The sequence below is a fragment of the Antedon bifida genome, chromosome 5 (genome assembly GCF_963402885.1).
Source record: "Antedon bifida chromosome 5, ecAntBifi1.1, whole genome shotgun sequence".
Classification (NCBI taxonomy): Eukaryota; Metazoa; Echinodermata; class Crinoidea; order Comatulida; family Antedonidae; genus Antedon; species Antedon bifida.
This window is the reverse complement of record NC_136230.1, coordinates 29,517,405-29,541,715: the sequence shown is the minus strand read 5'-3', so window position 1 is coordinate 29,541,715 and position 24,311 is coordinate 29,517,405. Positions and strand designations below refer to the sequence as shown.

At 32.7% G+C, this 24,311-nt stretch overlaps 2 protein-coding genes across 4 annotated transcripts; one reads left to right on the top strand and one right to left on the bottom strand.

The window, feature by feature from the left end:
- Position 1: 1 nt before the first annotated feature.
- On the bottom strand, positions 2-12,447 carry LOC144843595 (uncharacterized). Of its 2 annotated transcripts, none has more exons than XM_078700449.1 (19): positions 12,360-12,447; positions 10,743-11,008; positions 10,408-10,508; positions 10,154-10,246; positions 9,647-9,707; positions 9,295-9,415; positions 8,718-8,803; positions 8,148-8,262; positions 7,925-8,006; positions 6,968-7,561; positions 6,417-6,557; positions 5,728-6,057; positions 5,238-5,294; positions 4,907-5,102; positions 4,199-4,317; positions 3,376-3,715; positions 3,113-3,270; positions 2,457-2,597; positions 2-1,941 (listed from the first exon to the last, which is right to left on the bottom strand). In XM_078700449.1, exons 2-19 carry the CDS (start codon positions 11,005-11,007, stop codon positions 1,717-1,719), a joined length of 3,225 nt encoding a protein of 1,074 aa, XP_078556575.1. In that variant the 5' UTR covers position 11,008; positions 12,360-12,447; the 3' UTR covers positions 2-1,716. The 2 variants fall into 2 exon arrangements, with proteins under 2 accessions (XP_078556575.1, XP_078556574.1); XM_078700448.1 differs by lacking the exon at positions 12,360-12,447 and adding an exon at positions 11,352-11,489.
- Positions 12,448-13,056: 609 nt separating this feature from the next.
- Positions 13,057-24,239, top strand: LOC144843615 (jupiter microtubule associated homolog 1-like). 2 transcript variants are annotated; one of them, XM_078700483.1, is made up of 6 exons: positions 13,057-13,201; positions 15,895-16,046; positions 17,472-17,558; positions 19,106-19,300; positions 20,925-20,948; positions 22,891-24,239. In XM_078700483.1, the coding sequence occupies exons 1-6, from the start codon at positions 13,149-13,151 to the stop codon at positions 23,091-23,093; spliced, it is 714 nt and encodes a 237-aa protein (XP_078556609.1). In that variant the 5' UTR covers positions 13,057-13,148; the 3' UTR covers positions 23,094-24,239. The 2 variants fall into 2 exon arrangements, with proteins under 2 accessions (XP_078556609.1, XP_078556610.1); XM_078700484.1 differs by lacking the exon at positions 17,472-17,558.
- The last annotated feature ends 72 nt before the right edge of the window (positions 24,240-24,311 follow it).

Here is a 24,311-nt window from a genome sequence, read left to right as displayed (position 1 = left end):
ATTGTAAAAAGTGTATTTTTTGTCTTTAATTGTAAAAAACATTGTATATTGTTTTGTTCTTTCACAAAAATTAGTAATTTTAACAGTTTTTCAAAAGCAACCAGATCTGCTAATTCAACATCTCATTTAGGCACACACAGTTCAAGATGTATTGTCCCCCCGAAAAATAATTTTTACTATTTGTAGAATATGCCATTTTATTGTCACAATTCATTTTGACCCAAATTTGACCTGAAAAAACTAACTTGACTGCCAGCCAATAGGTTTTTGGTTGAATTTAACCGTTTATTTTGTCATTTTATAAGCGAAAATATTATTTTTTTTCTACGGAAGTGATTAACTTTGTTAAAACTACAAAATCTTTGGGGGGACAATACATCTTTAATACTGTGTGTATTTAGATATTTATTTGAAAGCACAAGACAACCGACATCAATTATATTGTGTGGGAAAAAACTGAATTTCTTGTGTCCCATAAAACACAATTTAAAAATCAAAAATAAACAAATTAATAAATCAGTCATAAAATAATACTGTAATTTGAAATCTCAACTTCAATAAGAACAAAACAATTATTAATTAATAATAGCAATCATTATTTAAAACCAATACAATACATCGAAAAAACTTCTCAGGATTACTAATAATGCCCTAAAGGCCAATTTACACAGATGAGCAGTAACGGTAAGTGGAAAACCGCATAGCTTGTCCCACGCAGAACCTGTATCTATCCATGTAAATGGTCATAAGGAATAAAATAGATTCTATACATTTTTATTACAGTTACTGCTCCTCTGTGTAAATTGGGATTGTGACCAGCCTATCAGAGCATTGCATTTCTTAGCCTTCATACCATGCACAGTTAAAAAGTCACATGGGAGAACAAAATTGTAGATATTTTGTTGAAGATAAATTTTATATAATTATGCCTCCTAAAATAAAAACCCATGAGATGTTATTCCTACAAACAACAAAATCGGCAAAATATGGACATATATAGTAATAATACTAAATTTGAATAATACAAGGATTTTTAGACATTTATTTTGTACAGAGATGTATACAAATATGATTCAGTTGTTTCTGTTATTTTCATATATATATAATGTACATTTTATAGAACATATATTTTTTTATACAACAGTTATATTGCACAAAGGACAAAATAAAATAAAAAACATATTTAAGAAAGTAGTTTGAAATGAAATAACATGAAAATGACAAAAAAAAATGCATTAATTTACCTTTTAAGAAACAAAAACCAACCATATAAAAAAAAATACAGGTTGATTTAGCATGACAATTGTACTCTGAATTAAGCTCTGTCTACACTATGAAACTTTATGTGACAAAAAATGTGATGTGCCCATGTATATGGACATAATGATGTCATATCACTACCATATTTAAGCATATCACTACCATATTTGGGCACATCACACTTTTTTTGTCAAACTAGTTTGATAGTGTAGACAGAGCTTTAGGGTATTTTTTTCACTGAAAACATTGTACACTCTGTTGTTCTCAGACTCCAGTGACCTCGTATCAGGTTAGGTCATAGTTCATTGTGTGCATGCAGGAAAGTTGAGATGTGTATCCACACTATATTCCTCGATAAAGTTTTGGTGACATTAACATTCTTGACGATCACTTTGATTGTCCAATCAAAACACACACAGTAATCTATTCAAAGTTTATGAACTTCAATTCCACAAATTATGACACTATGCGATTTAATTTACCACTGCCGAAATCCACAGAACTGAAGTCGAGTGCTTTTGATACGCTACCTTGCGTGGGTTGCGTGATTGGTTCGTTGACATTTAGGTTGACGGGTAAGTCGGTGCTTTCTTCCAGGTGTGCAGCAAGGTCAGCGAACTTTGCCATGTAGTCTATGCTGTTTTCATTCATTAGACTCTGTAATGTACCATCAACTTGGAACTGGAGAGAAACGATTAATTTAACATTTAAAACAAATTTGATAAAAGTTAACATTTATTTTTGGTTTTAATTTTGTTGTAAATGTGGGCCCTCCAAAAAGTATCCCCTTAATAGGGGTGTTCCACAGAAGGGCTTCTACTGTCTATTAATCATAACTATATTACTGGTCTATTATGCCTCAAACATGGGGGTTGGCTGTAGTGAGTGGCCTAGCGGTTAAGAGAGTGGAATGTATGTATATTATGTAGCCATAACATCGGCAAGGGTTTGAGCCTCACTCGCTCCATGGTTCTGGTGGTAGAACAAGTCTTCTCGGATAAGGACTATAAACCGTAGGTCCAGTGTACACATCTGGCTCATTTAAAGAACCTAGTACATCTTTTGAGATGAGTAGGGGGTTACCCCGGTGTACTAGTACACACACAGCCACTGATCCTAATTGGGCCCTCTGAGAGACCAGTCTTTGACTGAAAAGGTTACCCAGTATAAATAAATAAAAAATTTACTGTACTTACATTGCTTGTTGACATTATGGAGTCCCTAGATGATTCACAAAGAATGACCGGTGGACAAAGACTGTTCAATGTTGCTGTCTTATCCTTCTTTTCTGGAGACTCAATTCCATTCAGGAATCCACTTAGCGAGGATAAATCCATCTACAAGTAATGGAGTAAATTATGAGTTAGTTTATTTAGAATTTACATAAAGGATTTAGTCAAATGCCAATACTAATATTCTGGATTCAAATAGTGCTTATCATAAGACCTCTAAGCACTGTACATTCAAATTTTGGTATTCAAAAATTGGTAATCTATATGTAGTAGTATTGAAAAAGCTTATAACGCCTTGAGCACTTTTAGTGGATATGTGCCCTATATAAATTATTATTATTATAAAGAAATTTTAAAAATGGTTTAAATATGTAAATTTAATAATGTATAATTATATAGGGTTCAATAATAATTGTACTTTGTATGACTTGTGGTATGTATTTTGTAATAAGAGGGCCCTAGTGTAAAGCAGTGTTCATTTTTTCATATTTTGACCACCATCCACATTTATATATTTATTCATAAAGAAATATATTACTGTATGTACTATTTGTGGAAATCAATTGATCTGGGTTACCATCACCACCAAAGTAAACAAAGATTTTGTTTGTATTACATACCGTTTCTGCATTGAGCCAATTAGGGTCAGAGGTCAGTTTAAATGGGGAGTTCGTAGAACCGACAGTACTGGGAGGTGGCGTGGAAGCACCAATTTCTCGATTCTGTTCCGATTTCTCAGGCATCGATGTACTACTAGACGCCAATGTTTCAGCAATACCTACAATGAAAAAAATTATTTTGCATGTTTTGATGATTTCAACTTTTGTATCTCAAAATTCAATCTTCGAATCATTGTAGTCACTAGTAGTAGTCACTATCTTACCTGTGAGTCCAGCAGTGTCCATTGCCATGGCAATGAGAGATTCAGATCCAATCGGTGGTTCCGTACAATCAGCAGAAGGCAACGATATATCCAATATCGAGGATAAGTTTGGTGGTGGTGAAATGCTAAACGACGGTCGACTGTCCTTAGTTTCTGTAAAACTTGTACCCATTTTTGGCGGGCTAGGAGTGGATAGGATACTGCTATCGGTAACCTTGGTCTGAGGTGTCGTAGGAACAGAAGTTACCATTGTTGGCTGTGGAGCGAAATTCTGGTTTGTTGTCATAGAAACGGCAACAATGGAACAAGTGGCCGTTGGTGCAGCAACAATTGGCAACACCTAAATGAAAATAAAAAATAAAAATACTTTTTAAAGTTGCAAGTGAGTGGCCGAGCGGTTAAGACAGTGGAACCATAATTACATAGCCATAACATCGGCCAGGGTTCATGGCCCACTCGCTCCATTGTTCTGGTGGTAAAACAATTCTTCTCGGATAAGGACTATAAACCATAGGTCCAGTGTACACATCTAGCTCATTTGCACTTTAAAGAACCTAGTACATCTTCCGAGACGAGTAGGGAATTACCCTGGTGTACTAGTACATCACAGCCACTGATCATAACTGGGCCCTCTGGGAGACCAGTCGTTGACTGAAGAAGTTACCCAGTATAAATAAATATTCAAATTCAGAAAATTCAAATTACTTCAGCACATACTTTATAGCCAGGCTTCATAATAACATGATAGGGAACTTATTCAAGACAAACATTTAAATTATAATAAAGAGAATCAACAAATTGGATTTCCTGATTTCTATCTTACCGACGGATTAGACATGGGTACAACGGCGACTGGAGCAGATAATTGCATAGATTGTTGCATCATTACCGGTGGTGAGTTGGTAACGAATGACACAGGACTGTTGATTGGACTGATAACAACTGAAAGAGAAAAACAATTTATCTCATTATTTAATTTGTTCTAAAACTAAAATCTATTAAGAATAGGAAATTAAAATATTATGGCAATGAATAACAGTATATATAACAAAATATTTTTAACCAATTTGTTTGTGGCCAAGTGGTTAAGACAGTGGAACCATAATTACGTAGCCATAACATCGACAAGGATTCAAGACTCACTCGCTCCATGGTTCTGGTGGTAGTCTTTTTGGATAAGGACTATAAACCGTACCTCATGTGCAATTTAAAGAACCTAGTACATCTTTCGAGACGAGTAGGGGGTTACAAAATATTTTTAACCAATTTGTTGTATTTTGTAACTCATTTGGGACATCCCCATTCAGAGGACTCTCTCCTGTGAACCAACAAAGAGCAGTATATGCAGCCAACCCCTACTCAGGGGACACACCTATTATTGTGGACACTTTGTTTAATCAGTTAGGGGAAAAATCGGCACTGTCGAAAAATATAGACCATCTGATAAAATTCCTAGAAAGTAAGAAGTCTTTTGCCATTCTTCTCCTGACTGTAATAGAGTAAGTAAGACCAAAAAAATAATTCTTATTACCTGGAGGTGGTGGTGGATTTTTAGGAGCAATGTTCACCGGTGTACGGACAACTGGTTTGATCTTCACCTTAGCACTGGAAGGGTCTACTGTTTTTAAAGAACTGGCGTCAACCGGTGTAAACTTCCCAGTTGATGTTGATAACGACATTACGTTACGCATTGGAGCAGACGATTGTGGTCTTGGCAATAGGTGGCGCTAAAGAAATGCAAAATAAAAAATTACATAATATACATAAATTTTGTCTACAAAAAAATCATTACTTTCTTTAAAACAACAACTTGTTTATTGCACATTTTTTTATTATCAAAATTTGGAGTAAAAATAACTTACCTGTACAACAATAGGAGCTTTAATCTTTCTTCCTCTTTGATTGAGAGACTGTTGTCTCTGTGAATATAACCGATATAAATTTTTAGTACAGTTGATTAAAAACTTTAAATAAACTGTTAAAATTGTCTTAGCTCTGTCTACTAGTAGTTTGACAAACAAAAGTGTGATGTGCCCAAATATGGTAGTGATATGCTTAAATATCTATAACATCATCATGTCCATATACGGGCACATCACATTTTTTGTCACATAAAGTTTGATAGTGTAGACAGAGCTTTAGTTATGCGAGTTGTTAGTTGATTGCGAACATTATTTTTCTTGTGGAAAACAACTGTTTGTGAACTTGATTCCGTTACAAAATAAAAATTTGATTATTATTATAATAATCATTATACATTTTGTAAGAACTATTCATCAGCTGGGTGTGGTTAGGAATTGATTAATTTTCAATTTTACAATTATCATGAATTGTTACAAGACAAGTACTTACATGTAGAAAGTTGAGCTGTTGCATAAAAAGTCTATCCTGAATTTGCGACATTGATTCTCCTCCAAATTTTTTCTTAACTACAGATGGCGCTGATGATACCTTGGGCGTAACAAACACCCCCGTGTCCTTATCAACTATGGACCCATTTGCAGTCACATTCCCGGAATTGACCACACCCGCGATGCGAAGTATTCCTTTGTTCAAACTCATATCCGCTGCATCGTTTTTACCGTTTGTATTACGGATGGGATATATGTCGTTTCTGTTTATGCCGTTCCCTGCTTGTTGAACGCCACGAATCGGTGACGTAGCTGTGCCAACCGACACCATCTATGGAGATAATTATTTAAATTATATTCTAATTTATGTACATAATTACCAATTTATTAAACAGTATTTTTGATTGCATAATAGTATAATAGATATTCTATATTTCATTCATGATTAGAGAGGGAATTTAAACAAAAATATTATAAATGTGAAAACTTTTAATGTAGTTGATGTATTTACTTCACAAAGTCAATAATGTATACAGCTCTGTCTACACTATCAAACTTTATGTGATGTGCCTATATATGGACATGATGATGTCATATTTGGGCATACCACTACCATATTTGGGCACATCACACTTTTTTTTGTCAAACTAGCTTGATAGTGCAGACAGAGCTTAAGAAGCAGAAACTTACCTTTTTTGGTGCATTTATTTGTTCAACCTGACTTTTTGCCAAATGTACCAGTTTTTGCAGTGTTTTCAAGGTGCTCTCTTTTTCTTCCTTCTCCTCATAAATAAATTCATACTCAAATTTTAATCTTGACGGCATCCCTAACTACAGTGGTAGAAAAGAACAATATTATTGTGAGAAAGAAATCATTTGTATTATAAGTTTTAAGATAGTGATGATCATAATGATAGTGATGGTGATCGTGGTGATCCCGATGATGATAGTGTGATCATAGTGATGATTCTGATGCTAGTAATAGTCAACTCTCCCAATACCGAACACCTGTAGTCGGGTTAATAGGTCTGGTTTTCTGAAAAGTCTGGTATTCAAAATTTGTTTTTAATGATAAAAATATATTTGAGACCTTTTGGACCTCAAGAAAAGTCTGGTTTTGGGAGAGTTTCTGGTTTTCAGAGAGTCCGGCATTGAAAACGTTGACTGTAGTGATATGATAGTATATGATATATACTATAATAGATAGATGACGAAAAAAAAAACTTCTGTACTGTATTTACCATTAAATATACATCTGTAAAATTAATATCCTGTGCATTCTCTAAAGTGAGTCCGCTTCTCAGACAGAAGTCTTTCGTTTGCTTGTGTTTCGTTTTAGCCGTAACAGAATCAACATTTTCTCGATGGTTTCCAGAAGCATTAATCGCTTCAGTGTTGGACATTATCTCTGTACTTGTTAGCAACTGGTCAGTTGTACTTGTGTCCAGTTCAGCTTCATTCCAGGCCTCAACACAATGATTAGTTAAAACCGATGTCGTCGAATCAAGACCATTTGACACCTCTCCCGTATTGCATTTTTTCCGTGTTAAATCGATTCCTTTCCCTTTATCGTTCTTAACAATCCCTTCGGTAGACAACATTTTACTGGCCTGCAGTTTCAATTTTGCCGTCGATTGTGGGCTGGACGAATTTGATTGACAGTTTTTGTTGTTGCTAACACTAGCAAGTCCTTGGCCCATTGTAAATGGGGTCTTTGAGCTCCAATGAATAAATTTACCGGTTACATCTTCTAAAGGTTTAATGCCCGAGTTTTCCGGTATGTGTAATATAATATTGGTTTCATGATTCTTTTCACTGGGCTTTAATGTCTGCAACTATAAAAAAAATTAGAAATTGTTAGTTATTTTTTAAATATGCAGATTTCATAAAAATCTACCTGTCTTAAGCTCTGTCCACACTATCAAACTAGTTTGACAAAAAATGTGCCCAAACATGGTAGTAATATGCCCAAATATGTCATGTCCATATATGGGCATTTTTTTGTCACATAAAGTTTGATAGTGTAGACAGAGCTTTATGTTAGAACAGTTCTTGGTTATCTGTCACCAATACACACTCAAAAGTGATAATAAAATGGTGATATGGGCTCAGCTGTACCCCGTTTTGAATTGTTATAACATTTCTATTGTGTTGTTGCAAGAGATAGCAACATATTTGTATGAGAGAAATTATGTTACCAGTTTAATGGTGGTTGGTGTCCACTTTGAGGTCAAGTAGTCGATGACACTCCGCACATCTTTCTGGACTGGGACGGCAATCCTGTATCAACAAAATATACATTACAACAATTACTATTTTCTGTTTTATTATATATATTTACTTTGATTTAATTTAATTTTAATGAATTACTTTTTTGTAAAAAATATATATTTTAAGTGTATACTTATTTTCCAAACTCACCTTAACCTGGGGTTGTGCGCTAATCCTTGTACAGTAGCCAAGGCATCATTATTCCGGGGTTGAAAGTCCACAAGTATTTTGAGTGGTATACGAAAAGGTTTATCTTCTTTCGGACCTTAAAAAATAAGGGAATTTTTAGGCTACCCATACATACACCATTGATGAAAACAAAAAAATCCTCAGCAGGAATTGAACCAGGCATCTTAACTGTGTAAGGCTGGATAAATAACCATTACACCAAACTCACATTCACATGGTTGTAGTGAAATGAGCCAAATCACACACAGCATTTAAACACAAAAATAAATATAGATTTTATTAAATATTAAAGTGGAGGTGGAGTGTATAATAACAGCAGCACAAAGGCTGAAAACGCTTGTTTAACAAATATATAAAAAAATAAATTAAACCGTTCAAAACGTATACACAGAGAACAGAACAAAAAAGCACAACATAAACAATATTGCAACAATACTCCATTACACAGAATCTGCATATACAGGTGCTGTAAATTCTAGAATGTTAAAATTAAATTTTTTCTTGATCTTTATTGTCAACAACATCACTTACATTCCGCATCTTGCAGTTTTTTCAAGGCTTTACATACAGGTGTTTTGATTCGTACATTCTTTCCTTTAAACCGGACTGTAGTAACACTAAATACACGAGAAAAAGTAAAGAACGTTAAAGACGCACCTACAGCTGATAAAGTTATTTCAATATTCTGTAAGAATAAACTGTATCTACCATTTATTGGGAATTAATCCAATACATTTAGTGTTTTTGCCATCTCAATGAGATTAAAGCTTGGTTCTCACTTGGAAGGACGGACGTAAGCGCAACGTAACTTATTTGAAAAATATTAACAAGATTGTTATTAGTCAACTTGCTTGCGTTGCGCTTCCAACATTGAGTTGCATCCGAAAGGGACCAAAGCTATATATCCAATTATTGAGAAGTTCAACCAAAACAAAAAACGTATAAACAGCCATGTTGTTGTCACAATTGAACTTTTCCCACATTACATAATAATTATAATATCTTTATAAAAAACTCTTTCACCAGAAAGATGTTCTTCCACGAGGCTGTATCACATGGTTTGTGACTACCAATAGGAAGGATGCATTTTCTCCCTATATATACTTACCCATTGTTGACTAATTCATTCAATTTTTGTCCAATTTTGACATTTATAACTGTTTTGATCTTTTTCCGTAATTCACCATAGTTGATCAAAGCATATAACTCTCTTGCGGTCTTTGATAATTCTGTAAAGTGAATTTTTTTTTTTTAAATTTATTTAAAATTCAATGCAATTGTAAAATTTGGTAATGTTGTTTCATTGGTGCAGGAATGGGCAGTAGACATTTTTGTTTACATTTGTTGGACCTACTTTTGTGCATACAATACCAATAGTAAGAGTATATGACTGCCAGTCAATGGGATGGGTGCATTTATTTTTAAACTATTTTAAACTGTATATCAAAAATTAAACATACCTGGTTTTGGCTCAATAAATTTTGCAATTTTATGAAGAGTTCTGTAGTACAGATGACGCACCTATAAAAATAACAATATAATGTTATAAACTAAAAATAACAATATAATGTTATAAACTAAAAATCAAATAAAATGTCTCAGACTTCATACAAAATTTGAGCACACCCAACACTAATCAAATTACTTACAGACACACCAGTGAATCAATCCAAACACCAAACATAAATTAATTTGATTTATTTCTTCAGTGACCTTTTCTGTAAGACTGTCCTCCCTCCCAGAAGATCAGTACACAGGGAGATGATCCCCTACTCTTTGCTACTACTGCACCAACAAGGGAAAAGTATCTTGCTTAGGGATACAAGCAATATGACTCAAACAGGTCTCGAACCAATGCCTTTCAAAAGCTAGTCAAATATCCCTAACCATTACACCATACCACTCTTCACTTCATGATTTAATAATAAATATTTATATAAATATTTCACATTATTTTTCCGCCTTACTTGATCTTTGTTTTTCACTTGGGTGCTGGAGTCAACATTCTTTTTATGCTGAATTTCAATGTGTTTTTGAATCGCATCAAAATCTTTGCCATGCTAAGAAAACAAAAACAAATGCAATTTTAGAACAAAATAACAGAAGAAATCACAAAAACAATTACTGTATGCAAAGAGGAAATCATAGAAATGTAGTTTAAAAAATTCATTATATTCTTTTTTATAACCATCAGAATTGATCAGAATTTAAATTGAATTACCTCATTGAGAAATTTAAAGAAATAATTTTTATCCTGGTTACTCCAGGCTTCCCATCGTTTTCGTTCTGCCTTTGGTTCTACCTTGGCAACTTTTTCTTTTCCTACAAAAATAATTAAAAAAGAGAAGAAAGACAATAATTAAAGAAAATGCAAAAAAACAATACATTTATAACATGATAAATGTACAAATTTATAATAATATGTGACGGGAAAATTGTTTTGAGGCAATCACAAAAACAGTCTTTATTTTTGGTAAAGTTCCAGAAAATGAAATGCAAAGCAGATAACATCTAAATTGAATTAATATTTCGAATTTTGAAAAATGTTTAAAATACCTGTTTCTTTGGGTTTCGGTGGTGGGGTATTGTCTCTTTTTGGTCTTTTTACACTGGAACGCAAAAATGGTAAATTTGCTCGGTGTTCAATTATGTGGTGTCCATTGCAAACTTCAGGTTTGTTGGTGTTAATTTCCGTTGATCCAGCGTCTCCGCCTTGTTTTTGGCATAAACCATTTTCGGATTTGTCCTCCTCGTGATCGCTTTCACGGGCCCTCTTCAGACTAACATCAACTTTGGGGACAGTTGGAGACCCTGCAGGCATGCTAAATTCATAAATCATAAAAATAAAACGTATTTTCACAATTAAATTTCAACTTAATTTTTAGCTCAAGAAAATTCAATATGGCCGCCGCAGCCGTACGTAGTCGTTGTTTTCTCGATAAATAACAGCCGCAATAACACATCAATTTACAGCATTTATTTTGATATCATTTACATTATTAACTATTAATATGTAATATAATTACAATACTGAATATAACCTGCATTTAAATATAACCGATTAATGTTTTCAAGAGAGAAAAACAACAAAATAAAGAACAGTACGAAAAAATCGAGGCAAGGCCATCGCGGCGATAATCGAAAAATAAAAACAACTTGTGTTACCCTTTCTTTTCGTCAATACTTGTTGTACATTCTCCGTCCAAACTTGCTCTCTTTCTTTTAACCATTTGATACGAGTTTTAAGCGTATTTAAGGTGAAAAATATACATAATGTCGTGTAAAATGTACCCAATACATGTTACTGTATACTAGTTACTACACAGGTTACGTTCTCTCAAAAAAAGCATCGATGTACCCGGCCGGTCGAGTCGGGTTCGATTCAACTTCGTTGGTATTGAGAGCTGCTGCCAAGTTGACAGATAGATAGGCCAGGCGTATGGAGGAGCAGATCTTATTTTGTTTAACAATATTTTTTTTAATTTGTTAATTAACTAACAATAAATACCTTTGTAAGTATTGTTTTCATAAACATTATTTTTGTAGAAACCATAAAAAACGGACAGCACAGTCATGCCATACTTTTTGATTTAATTATGATGGACGGATCACATACAACAATCATAATATAAAACTAAGCATAATAATTAATATTAATATATAAATGTATGTTATAAGCTAATTTAAATTAATCCATGATAGGTTGCATAATAAATTATTTTTATTGAGCTAATTAAAACAGTCTTCACAAATACTAGTATTTAGGCCTATTTCGTGTATCTGGAAATCAATGTGGACTGAGTACAAAAAAAAATTAAAAATTATTATTTGTTATACTTTATTAGTTATTATAGTATTGATCACTCTTTTTTATTTGATTGATGATATTATACTCATTTTTGTTTTTAAAACATATTTTATACACAATTTGTAGAAGATATGAAGCCTACATTGTTTTAAAGTCATTTAATTAACAATAATGAAAAATAAACGAAAATTCCGAAAACAATTCAAAAAGGCATGCCTCCTATAGTAATATAGTACACAGAATAGATTGCCTTTCCAATGAATGTGAGTCTTTTAAAATAGGCCCTAATTAAATTTCAATTCTATTGAATGTGAGAAGGATTTTCAGGTTTTAAACAATTCCTAAATAATAAGTAATGTATATACCTTTAACAATTTCACCCAAAAATATTCTTACATTTTAAACGAACATCGAATCATGAACTTTCCAACACAACGAATACAACAATACTACGCAGGGGAATCCTCGGTAGTGAATGTATGTAAACAAATCTCATGATGATGACACTCAATGGCGCGAATATAGATTAGGAAACTCCTTTGTTGATTGGTCAGTATAAAATCACGTGTGGTATTCCCTCAAATTTAATTTAGAAAGAGTGGATCTCAGAAATTAATAATACATATAAAAGGAACATTTTTGGGTATTTGTAAATAGAAAATGTTCAAAATGTTATTATATAATGTTCAACAAAATACCACAAACTGTATAGGAGGCCGACCTACAACTGTTGTGTACTACTCTGTTGGTGTGATGATGTCATCATCATCAGTCCAATCAATGACTCGATGGTGGTTTTGGGGAGATTACTAATGGGTTCTCCTCGTGTGATGAGTCGTCAAAATAAATAGTGGTTTATGATCTTAGAGTCGCCTTAGAGTTTTAAAAAATGTAACTAACTCAAATAAATTAATTTTAAGTTTTTTAGAATCAAACAGAAAGAAATGCCATCAAAGCGAAATCGTCGTGTCGTCATCATAAAAAATTAGCATAATTAGAATCTGACGAATCACATTGCTCGTTTTATTCTGGGAGTCAAAATGTTTCTTCTCTCTATTTTTTCCATTCATTTTCAGGCTGTTCCCGGTTGTCAGGTAGTAGAACTGACTTCTTAATATTTCTTGTAATTTCGTTTGCTAAAGCAACATTCCAGTATGACTACCACAGATGTTTTTCAAGGAATGGCTGGTCCCAAACCATCATCCAGGTAAAATTAATAATTTGTTGACTTTCGATTAAACGAGTTAGATTAGAATATAAAAGTCAAAACCACCCCGATTAGCCTACCAACCAGCCACATCACGTCGGCTAGCCTATCTCTAGTTAGTAAGCTAGGCTAGGCCCATGCCACACGGTGTAGAGTGCCCGGGTTGCTATGTGTGGATGTTACCTTTTGCCTAGGTCTAGACCTAGCCTAGTTTATAGTAGTAGGCTTATAATAAATAAATAGGCCAAGATGTAAAAATAGAGATGTTGATCAATTTTTTTTTTGTTGGGACTATGACTAAATAGGCCTAAAGGGAGGGACGTTATTTTGTTGTTGATTGTTTTATTTAGACCACTTTTAATTTTTTTTTTTAAATTCCCCGTCGAACTTTCCAGATAACATCTGTATTTGTGCATTATTCTTCCTATTTTTGCATAATATCCAGTTACACTTACACTTTTACTGAAGTACAACTGGCCGGAGTGCAGCGAGTTAATTACGACAGGGATTCCTTTTATTCCTACCTACATTCCATGCTATTTTTAACAAAAACAGAACAGCTTTTCTTGAGCAATTACCATTGTCTTTCTTTTGGTACAATTGGTTAGTAAGAACTTAAACAAATAAAAATCTGATTATAATTAATTATAAATATTCCTGCTTTGGATCTTCTACATAATTTTGCTGCCATCCAATACTTGCCTCAGACCTCCAGTTGGATTGTTTTCAATCTCAGTATTGGCCGGTACACAATTTTAAACTTTAAAGTAAATGAATAAATTATTATATTATTTTGTAGCAATTAAATGTTTTTATGCAAAAACAATAATGTTTAGCGCCCTCTAGTGCCTTAGAATTTTTGGGAGGAGAGACTGTTAGTCATAAATAAATTATTCACTTATTTATAAAAAAAAAAGGATTTTCTATTGAATTTTGTCAGTGTCTTCCATTTGTGCATCAAACCAGTATCCCTATCTTTGTTTTCACCAACGAACATAATTGATTGGTTGCAGTCTGTTTTTTATTAAATTTATCCCACTGTGCAATTATTGATAGTTGGCAATGATCAATAAAACATAGTGTACAATGGTTCAGCAATTTTGTTTTCTTTTATGTAAGGTTCCAGTTTCTTAGGTTTTTTAAAGTAAATAAAATTGAAAGTCAATTATTCATTCATTCTAAACATTGACATTGTAGATTATCAGAATATTTTTTCCATTAAAAATAATCGACAGAAACTTCCCCTTAGTTGGAGGGGAGAAGGTGACTAAAAATATCTGGAAACTCCGGAGATAATATTAAGAGATTTGGGAGGTCTAAAACAACCATATTATTGAGTTAACCATAGACCTATACACAAAAATCAGTAACAGTAACTGCCACACATGAGTGTTTATTAGTAAGCCTAGGGTATATGTGTGAAAATCAATTTATACCTTGCATGTGGATTTGACATGCGTCTGCTGCTAATTGTTAGCGGCTTTGATTTGAATGGTCAACTTCCGAATCGTAAAATTAACCCAAGCTTTTTTTGAGTAACATTTGGATGAAATTAGTTCACAGTACTACACCAGCCCTATGTGGTCTATTCAAACATATGATGATTTTATTTGTCACTATTTTAAAATACAGTACCACCAATTCATGTTAGGAAGTACACAACTTGTGGCTTAGTATAGCCATTTATGTTATGTAGTGTGTCATAAATGTGTAAAATGTACAGTAGACTACTGTTTATACCCCAGTCTTTTCTAAAGCTCTATCTACACTATCAAACAGTATATGACAAAAAATGTGATGTGCCTATATACATAGACATGATGATGTCATATCACTACCATATTTGAGCACATCACTACCATTGGGCACGTCACACTTTTTTTGTCAAGTTTGATAGTGTAGACAGAGCTTAAGTAACAATAGCCATTTTGTTTTGTAGTGTTGTGGCATAAAGTCATTTAATGTAGACTATACTCTTTATGCCAATCTTTTCTAAGTGTGTCAGTTGTTAAATTATCCCCAATGTATTCTAATAGACTTCATTCAGAAAGCTGTCATTACACATACCTTCAAAGCCATGCATGCATTAATATTACAATAGAACACACACCTCATTTGACACTTGGCAAATTTGAAATCAAATTAGGTTTGTGTGTTCACCGATAGAGCTTGCAAAATTTAAATGATGTTGTGTTTTCCAAATGGGTTCATTGATGGAATTTTTTTAGTTTACGTTTGTAATTAGTCACGTTTTTTAAATAAGGTTGCCTTGAACAAAATGATTCTTGTGCCAATAGATAAAATGATGGTACTATAAATTAACTACGGTTCATGTAGTGTTTTATACAATTACAACTATTGTGGCAGCAGGTATAAGAGTGCTGGGTGGGTAAGGTCTAACAATATTGTCAATGACACAACATTATAGTGGAGCTTGTTAAGATGCCTGTCTACTGATCTAAGTCCTTGGTTCAAATAATTTCATAGTGTCCGTCAGATGTCTCTCCCACTCTCAAAAGACCTTTTAATATAAAGACTATAGTGTGTCTTGTGTGTACATGTTGGTCTTTAAAATAATAATAATATTTAACCAGTGTGGCCTATAATTATGATAGAAAGTATATTATAATTACCTCTACATCTCATCTACATTTTCAATAATTTTTTTCCTCCCATTTTGTTTTCTATTTTAGAGTTTTGAATCCACCTGGTGGTAAAAGCAATATCTCCATATTTGGTGGTGATGACACGCCTGCCCCTGCCCCAGCAAAGAAGACAAGCCCTCAGCAGCAGCAACAAACTACTAGTATCATTGGTACACCAGCCCAGTCGGCTAAACCAAGAAGTATGATATTTCTTACTTAACACTTACTTTACTAAATAAAAATTACATTTGGATTCAGAATTGTGTACTTAGCAATATTATTGTCTCAGAAACTTTTATAAGACTATTAGCTACTTTCAAACCGAGCCTGGATTTGATCCAGTGACCAGAGAATCCAGAATGCAATATTATGATCAACTGTTCTAACCTAAACACTATACATATGATTTTAAACAATTTTTTTATCCCACTACTGGACCAGAATCTAGACTCGGTGTGAATGTAGTTTAAAGCCTTATGATAGCTCCTATGATTATAAAAAATTGGGATAGTTGCACAAGTTATCACAACGCTGTTTTTGTAAGCATGTAATTTGGAAGCATGTACAGATCTGTGTAATATTTGTGAGATTTTTCCTTTGGAAATTTACTGATGATAGTACAGGTATAATAAAATGGACGATTCAACCATACAACTTTAATGAGCACACAAATTTAACAAATAATGTTTAGTCAATTACAAATAAACAACTTATTATAATAATATTTTGAATATGAAACCCAGTTCTGATTTTAGAATTCAATTTCATAAATGATAATCAGTTCTCCGTCAAGTTTGTCAGGTTTTATGAAGCATATGTAATCATCTTGAAGGATATCCAAATATTATATAGTTTATTTAGGCATGTGGATGCATGTACAATTGGTGTGTGTAAACAAGTTGGTTGCTCATTGTTCTTTGAAGTACAGTCGTTTGTTCATTAAAATTATTATTTTAACTTACCAGAATTATTATTTTATAAATTAAGTAATTCATTTATTATCAATATCATATTAGGATTTTGCTTTTAAATATTTTTTAAATTCCAATATTTGCTTGGCTTTCACCCTCTTTTTAAACCTCTTTTTTTTTTTATCAAGGTAGTATATCAGTCAATTCTTCCAATACCGGACAGCCGTGGGCTGGCCTAACATGTCTTGTTTTGTTTATGATATTTTAAATGTGTTTTTAATGGTACTAAAAATTAATTTTAAACCATTCAAACCTTTAAAAAAGTCTGGTTTTGGAAGTGTTTCCGCTTTTCAGAGAGTCCGGTATTGGAAGAGTTAACTGTAATGTATTATATTATGTTCCAAAGTGCTAAAGTTTTGGGCAAAATCCTTCAAAATTTAATATTCCAATATCAGAATAGTGCAGGGATGGTAATTTATGAATGCTTTTTATTTTATTATTCAATTTTTCTTTATAAAATTTGCCATGGCATTTGGCAATGTGCCTAGAATTACAATTCTTTGTTAGGAGACAAATTGACGACAGATAATGTATAACAAAAGAATGGCGGCGGCATGTCAAAGAATGAACACATACAATGAACATGTACAATGAACACGTACAATGAAACTGACTGGTTAATAATTATTCTCCCTCCTCCCGATGGTGTGACAGATTCAGATACTAGGAGCAACATATTCGGCTCCGACAAGCCAGTGCCAGCGCCCTCACAGCCCACACATAGACGTTACTACCGTCTTCGTATGTATTTTTATGATTAAAAGTCAGCTGTTGATCTTATTTTGTTATGCTTGACCGATTCTTGTTTGTTTATGGAATTCACTCAAGCATAAAATTGTTGGGTTTCTTCAGAGTTGTTTTGTTGTTGCTTTACAATGTTAATTGTTTTAAAGTTTTGTGTTCAGGTTTTTCATGAAAATTTAAATTTTTATAATTGGAATCGTAAGTTTGTTTCACCAGAATCATATGACAGAATAATGTAATAATATGGTTACCACGTTTATAGAAAGGTATGAATTTTACACTTACAGTATAACAGCAGGACCAAGTTGTGCAGTGACCCTTGACTGACCTGCTGTTGGTTTGAACAGAATATCGCTCTCTATAGCCAGTCCAGCTTTTGGCTTTTCTTTGTATCATCTACGCAAACAACGTCCGCTTATTATTAATGCTTTTATTTTATGTTTTAATCAATACCATGTTCTTTCGTTTTAAATTTTAAAGTTTGATGATGAATACTACTAATATACACATGTGTTTATAAACAATATTAAAGCGTTGTTACCTCTAATTTAAATAGATTTAGCAATAGCATTAGGACCTAATCTTTAACATAAATCAAAATTTATAGCATTGATAATAAAGTAGATCAAATTGTACTCTTTGTGAATCATATGCAGTACATTTCAAACTAAATGCTTGTATTAGAAATGCAAGCATCACAGAACCCTAGGAGAGACAAATGTACAGTATTTATTAGGATTCTTTTACTGTTAGTGAGTTACTGGTACAATGTAATATTGAGTGAAGTGAGCAATAAAACCAATATTACTCCACAACATTCTCATAGATAGAGAAGAATGACTTTTTCAATTCTCAAAGTGTAATAGGTAGTTCACAAATAACTCCGGATTTTTCATTTAAAAATAGTTCTAACTTTGTTTTGTTCTCTAACCAGTTTGTTTTTGTTGACTTTTCCATCGTTAATTTTATTTAGTTTTAGTTAATTGCGTTTGTTTTGTGTTTTTGTTTTTAAATAAAATGTTGTTTATAGATGTGGCAATATATATTGATGTTTATCTTATTACCTATGACGTCCCTGTTTTGGTTTTTATTGAATCCAACCGTTCCCTGGATCCAACCCTTTGCTGCATCCATACCTTTGCAAGAATCTAAATGTGTGTATACTGATGTACTGTACGTACACACGCTGGATCCATTCCGAGTACAGTATTATATTTGTACCACAGGCATTCTTTTAAATCCCCCGCTTTTTGCATGATTTTAACTTTGCATGATAATTTAGAAAAAGTAGTAAGTTGTTTTTTATTTTAAAAATTTCACTTGGGTTTAGAGGTTTAATTCTGAATGAAAAAATGCAATAAAAATAAATTGAAATGAAAAAAACTGTTTAGCCAAGCTTATAGAATTAGATTAGTTTTAAATTATGCGTAATTGAGTATATTCTTAAAGTAGTGAGTCATACAACATCTAATTCCAATAAAGGATAGATTAATACTAATAGCATGACATTTTATGTTTGAAAAAAACGCATGTTTAACCCGTAGGTGACACTAACTCGTTCAGCACGCTTGGCTTTGGGGATGCTGACAGCGCTTCCGATCTCAAAGCTCAGCGAGATGCCTATCAAAAACGAAATCAAGCTTCATCGTTCTCGTTCGGCGGAGAGGATAATTCTGCGAATGTATCGCACCCAAAGGTCAAACCGCAAAAGAGTGAACCAATACCGCCACCATCCACAGGTTGTATCATATACACAAACTAATGTTATTATTGTATTGTGTTTTTTTTTTCAATAGTCTCTGTCCTTGTTTTATTATGTAACTTTATGTATGTCTACATACAAGGTTCATTGTATAATCAACGTTCCTTATCTAAAGCATGGGCTTCTGCCTTTTGGCTTCTTCCGGTTTTTCCGATTTATTTTTTGCTATGGAAGGCTGAAAATGGGAATACAGTTACAGTATTATTTTTTCTTCTTAACCTGTTGTGATAGCTCATGTAGCCTATTACTTTTCTATGCAATAGGATGAACAACTTCTTTGCTCAAAGCTAGGAGAAATTCTGATATCTCATTATATTCGAACCTAAATACCTAGAATTGATAAGCATCCCACACTGGCCATAAAATCTCTTTGTGTACACTACCTGAAAATTCCAATCGAAGATCTGTTCTGCCAAGTGTAAGAACGACCAATTTTTTTATATTGACACTCCAGCACTCAAGCTGTTCCTCTCAACTATTGTACCCTATCATTTGTCCTATTGTCTGCCCTTCCGACCCAATGATTCGAAATAAAACCATTTTTTCGTAGTATCTGCAACAGCTTATCAATAGCCCGTCTTGTGCCCATGTTTGGCGGCTGACAGAGTGAGGATGAGCGGATTTTTCTTATCTCATTGATTCAGTTGTCAGATAACACCTAGACGTGGTAGTTTGGTAACTCTTGTTGTAGCAGCTAGCTATTTTTCTAAATATTTTCTTTAGCACATTCTGTGTTAATTCATTTAGGTATATTTTATTCAATAGTGAGTATCCTACTTTTTTTTTCATTATTTTTAAGTAATCAATTTTCATTTTGATTAATGAAAGTCATTAAGGATTTTACGAGAGGCTTGAAAGGATTTTAGGATAGCATTTAGATTCTTTGTTAAAGGCGGCGGTAGATGCAAATCTAAGATTACTTCTATTGATGTTATTGTTAATAATTCTTTGTGCTCAAATCTTATTTAATGTTAAATCTGAACGGCTTATTCTACACCATGAAGATGTGATGGACTCACTAATACCTTCACATTTTAAAAAGGAAAATGTGATAATTATCTTTCATTTTAAGCCTACTAGCTTTTATCCAAATGGGATGAATTTTATTTAAATATGAATCATAATTTGTCATGGCATCTGTTCTATGTTATTCTTTAACTATCATTCTCTATTTACTACTTACTTCTATATATGTATAGTATTTCAATATTATTTTCCTTTTATTTTAGTTTTATTCGTTTTTGTTCAGGAAGAAATTTTAGATTTGTTTGATACACTATGATCTTGATCTTGTTGCAGAACATTTATGTTTCATGACCTATGACCTATTCAAATATACCATGTCTACAGATTTCTACATTAATCACTTGTATAATCACATCAAACAACATACATTTCACAACACATTGTATTACACAGTACAGTACCATAATTATTATTGTACAATATGGTGTATACTGTATTAAATTCAAAATCTTTTATGTTCCTTTTTGTTTATACATGTTTTAATATTTTATGTTTACAATCTTTATGTTATCTTTTTAGTTATTCATTGTATTATTTTATCATTTTTTTCTTTCATATTAATTTTAATCTCGCAGTGGACTCTTCCGAAAGCAATTGTAGTAAGTTTATTTATGTTGCTTTATATACCTAATATATGTCTGGTTTCCTATATATTATGGAGAGTGATGTTTGTTTTTTATTCTAGTATAAGTGGTGGTAAATTTATAAATGTTAGGTTGTATAATTGAGCGGGTGTAAATAGATATGTGTATAGCATGATGTCTGGTTTTGATATCAAATCGTAATAAACTCAACAAAAGACACAAACAATGTTTTTCTCCTTCACAGCGCCAACTCTTTCGTTTTGAGTAATTTTGATGGAGCACCAGCTTTCATGTTTTCAATTTAATGTTTATATACAGTATCTGCCCACTTTATCTGACCTTCCTTAAGCTCTGTCTACACTATCAAACTTTATTTGACAAAAAAATGTGATGTGCCCATATATGGACATGATGTCATATCACCACCATATTTGAGCACATCACACTTTTTTTTTCAAACTAGTTTGATAGTGTAGGAAGAGATTAACATCAGGCCTTCACATTCCTCCTCCCCCTTCTGATTATTAGGAGCATTGACCTTTGAATATCAGATACTACTGTAATAATAATAATGCGAATTTGTAATGCGCCAATTCCAGCAGTAAGTGATCAAAGTATAAGAGAGCTCAATTTGAAAGAAAAAGAGTTTTCAAGGCAGATTTAAAGGCGATAGTAGAAAAACAGGACCTAATAGAGGCGGGTAGGTAATTCCATAAGTGAGAGGCAGCTGAAGAAGTAGTTCCTCTATGGTGCTACTTATTCACTGCACTACACTGCATATTTTAAAATTCAGTAATTTACTCTACTTAAAAGCAGATAAATGTAGTAGTGATAGATGTGATGTGTGCCATCGTAGACTCGTTTGTATCTACTGTACTTGCTTGTAACAGGTTCTGCACTCAAAATAGTTGAATGGGAAAATATGCATAACTCTTCATTATAATGATCTGTACTACTGACTGGCTGTCAATTATTGCATACTGAATTGTTAATTATTATTTTCTACAGTATTACATTATCATTTTCAACCTGTGGCGGTTTTCATTGCTGTTGTTCAATGTTAACTGAATAACATAAATAAAATGAAATATATGTAATTTGTAAATATAGGCCTTTTTATTACTTACATTTATTTTTTGTTAATAGTATTTATTTCTCGTTGAATTTATTCTAATGTATATCTTTATTTAACTTTTTATTGAGTTCTTTTATTGGGGATTTTTTCTTTCAGACTTTTGGGGTTTTTTATAAGTACTGTAACATACTTTTCTCAAATTGTTTTGTTTATAATGTATTGAAAGGGCCTATTCCATTTGGTTATATATAGTGTCATTCCATTCAGAATGAATAGAGTTTAATACAGTACAAGGGGACATTTATTTAGGGGACACCTTTAGGGCCCAACAAAGTGTCTCTTTAGTAGAGGTTGGCCGTATTGTTAAAACATTCGTTTCACAGATAAAGTATTCTCTTAATAATAGCATTGTAATATCCAAAAGAACATGTTCTACTCAAGAATACAATTAGGCATATATGCTAACATAACAAACAATAGTAGTGAGGTGCATGGCATGTTAAATTGTACTGTTCTCTCTTAATTTACAAAATAAATGGCCATAAATGAATTTATATGTTACTATACCATTATAAATAGATATTTTCCTCATATCAGTATTTGTATTTAATTCATATAGGCAACATGGACAGTAATAAGAATATACAATATTTATATTATATTATATCATGGAGGTATTTTTTATACCTCCATGGTTATATATACGGTAATAATATATGTGCTATGCTAATATATGTATCTTTATTGTTATTCTATCTTTATGATTTCAGAATTACAAAAAAACTGGATGAAATCAATTCTATTATCCATCATTACTTGAAAACCAGACTAATCTATAGTAATATTTTGTTTCATAAGTTTCTCTTTTTTTGTCACCCTCAGACCAGGGTAACCCAATCACCAATGATGTCTCAAGCCCAGCAGCAGCAGGGAACGATTCTCCATCTAGGGTATCTCTAATCCACAGTCAGAAGAAACAGGCTGAGCAGCTACCAGCAGCGGGTGCGAAAACCAATGTACCATGGGAGCAGTCTCACCGTCAAAGATCACAGCCCCCAGGCGGCAAATCTAGCATCAGTTTCTAAGCGGCTTACTTGGATCATGACAGTCAACAACCCGAGGTCTTCCAGAACATTCATATGTTTTTACACTTGACCAATTCAGTTACTGTCATAGCTGGTTTTAGGAAGTTAAATTCTGGACGGAAAAATTATCTCTACTAGCTCTGTAAACAAATACACGTTTTTTGGGATATCTTTCTGTAGGGGGAATTCGGTTGTATTTTATCATTAATTTCGCTTGGAATCAAGCTACACTAAGCTGCTTGTTAATGAATCTTGTAAAGTCTGCGGTAAAAGTCAAATACTTGTATGTCAAAGGTCAATATTGACGGATGATTTACATATGTGTGTATAAAAATTGAATATTCATTATTTTGATTCTGAGCTCTTTTTGTTCGTCATTGAATACACAGATAAATGATCAAATTCACAGTTTAGGGATAAAATAATGTTTGTTTGGTTTTATGGTATGAGTCTATTCACTTCTTTTGCTTCACAAGATTGTATATAACATTTTTGTTTCACAACAAATTATACTTTAGATTCACGATATCCTATTAGAAAACAAAATCTTCTCACATTTTTATTTTGTTACATTTCAAAATAATTACCGTATATATATTGTTGGTTATTTTACGATTAGGTTTAATAGATTACTCAGACTGTATATTAGATTTTTGTTCTCTCTCATTCCAGTTATTTCTTAACAAAAAACTTACTTTATGGATTATAATTTAAATATAATTATTATTATAATATTTTATGTGGGAATGTGCTTGAACAACTGTGTTTGCAATACTGTAACTATCTATTTAACTAGCTCAACATTGAGGGCGCTATTTAGCTCAACATTGAGGGCAGCATTGCATTTATTTTTTATTTCAAGATCAATAATAATTATTCCATAATGGTCAATAGATTTAAATGTAGTGTTATGATGTTAATAATAATCTCCCAAATGTAACCATTCTGTAATTTGTATTGAACTTGCCATACAAAATGTGTAGTGTGCTGTGTAGTCAGTGTTCCTGTATTTAATAATAATAAGGAATCAGTATCTGTAGTATAATTATATATATGTCTTCTTTTTTTATTACAAGAAATGATACTTTGCTAAACGGGAAATTGCGTAATTATACTGTAGCATTATTAAAACACCTTAGCACTAAACACTTTGTTTATTTTGTTTTTGTTTTGAATGTGAACTAAGGGTGACCTCTTCTATCCAGTAATACTTATGAT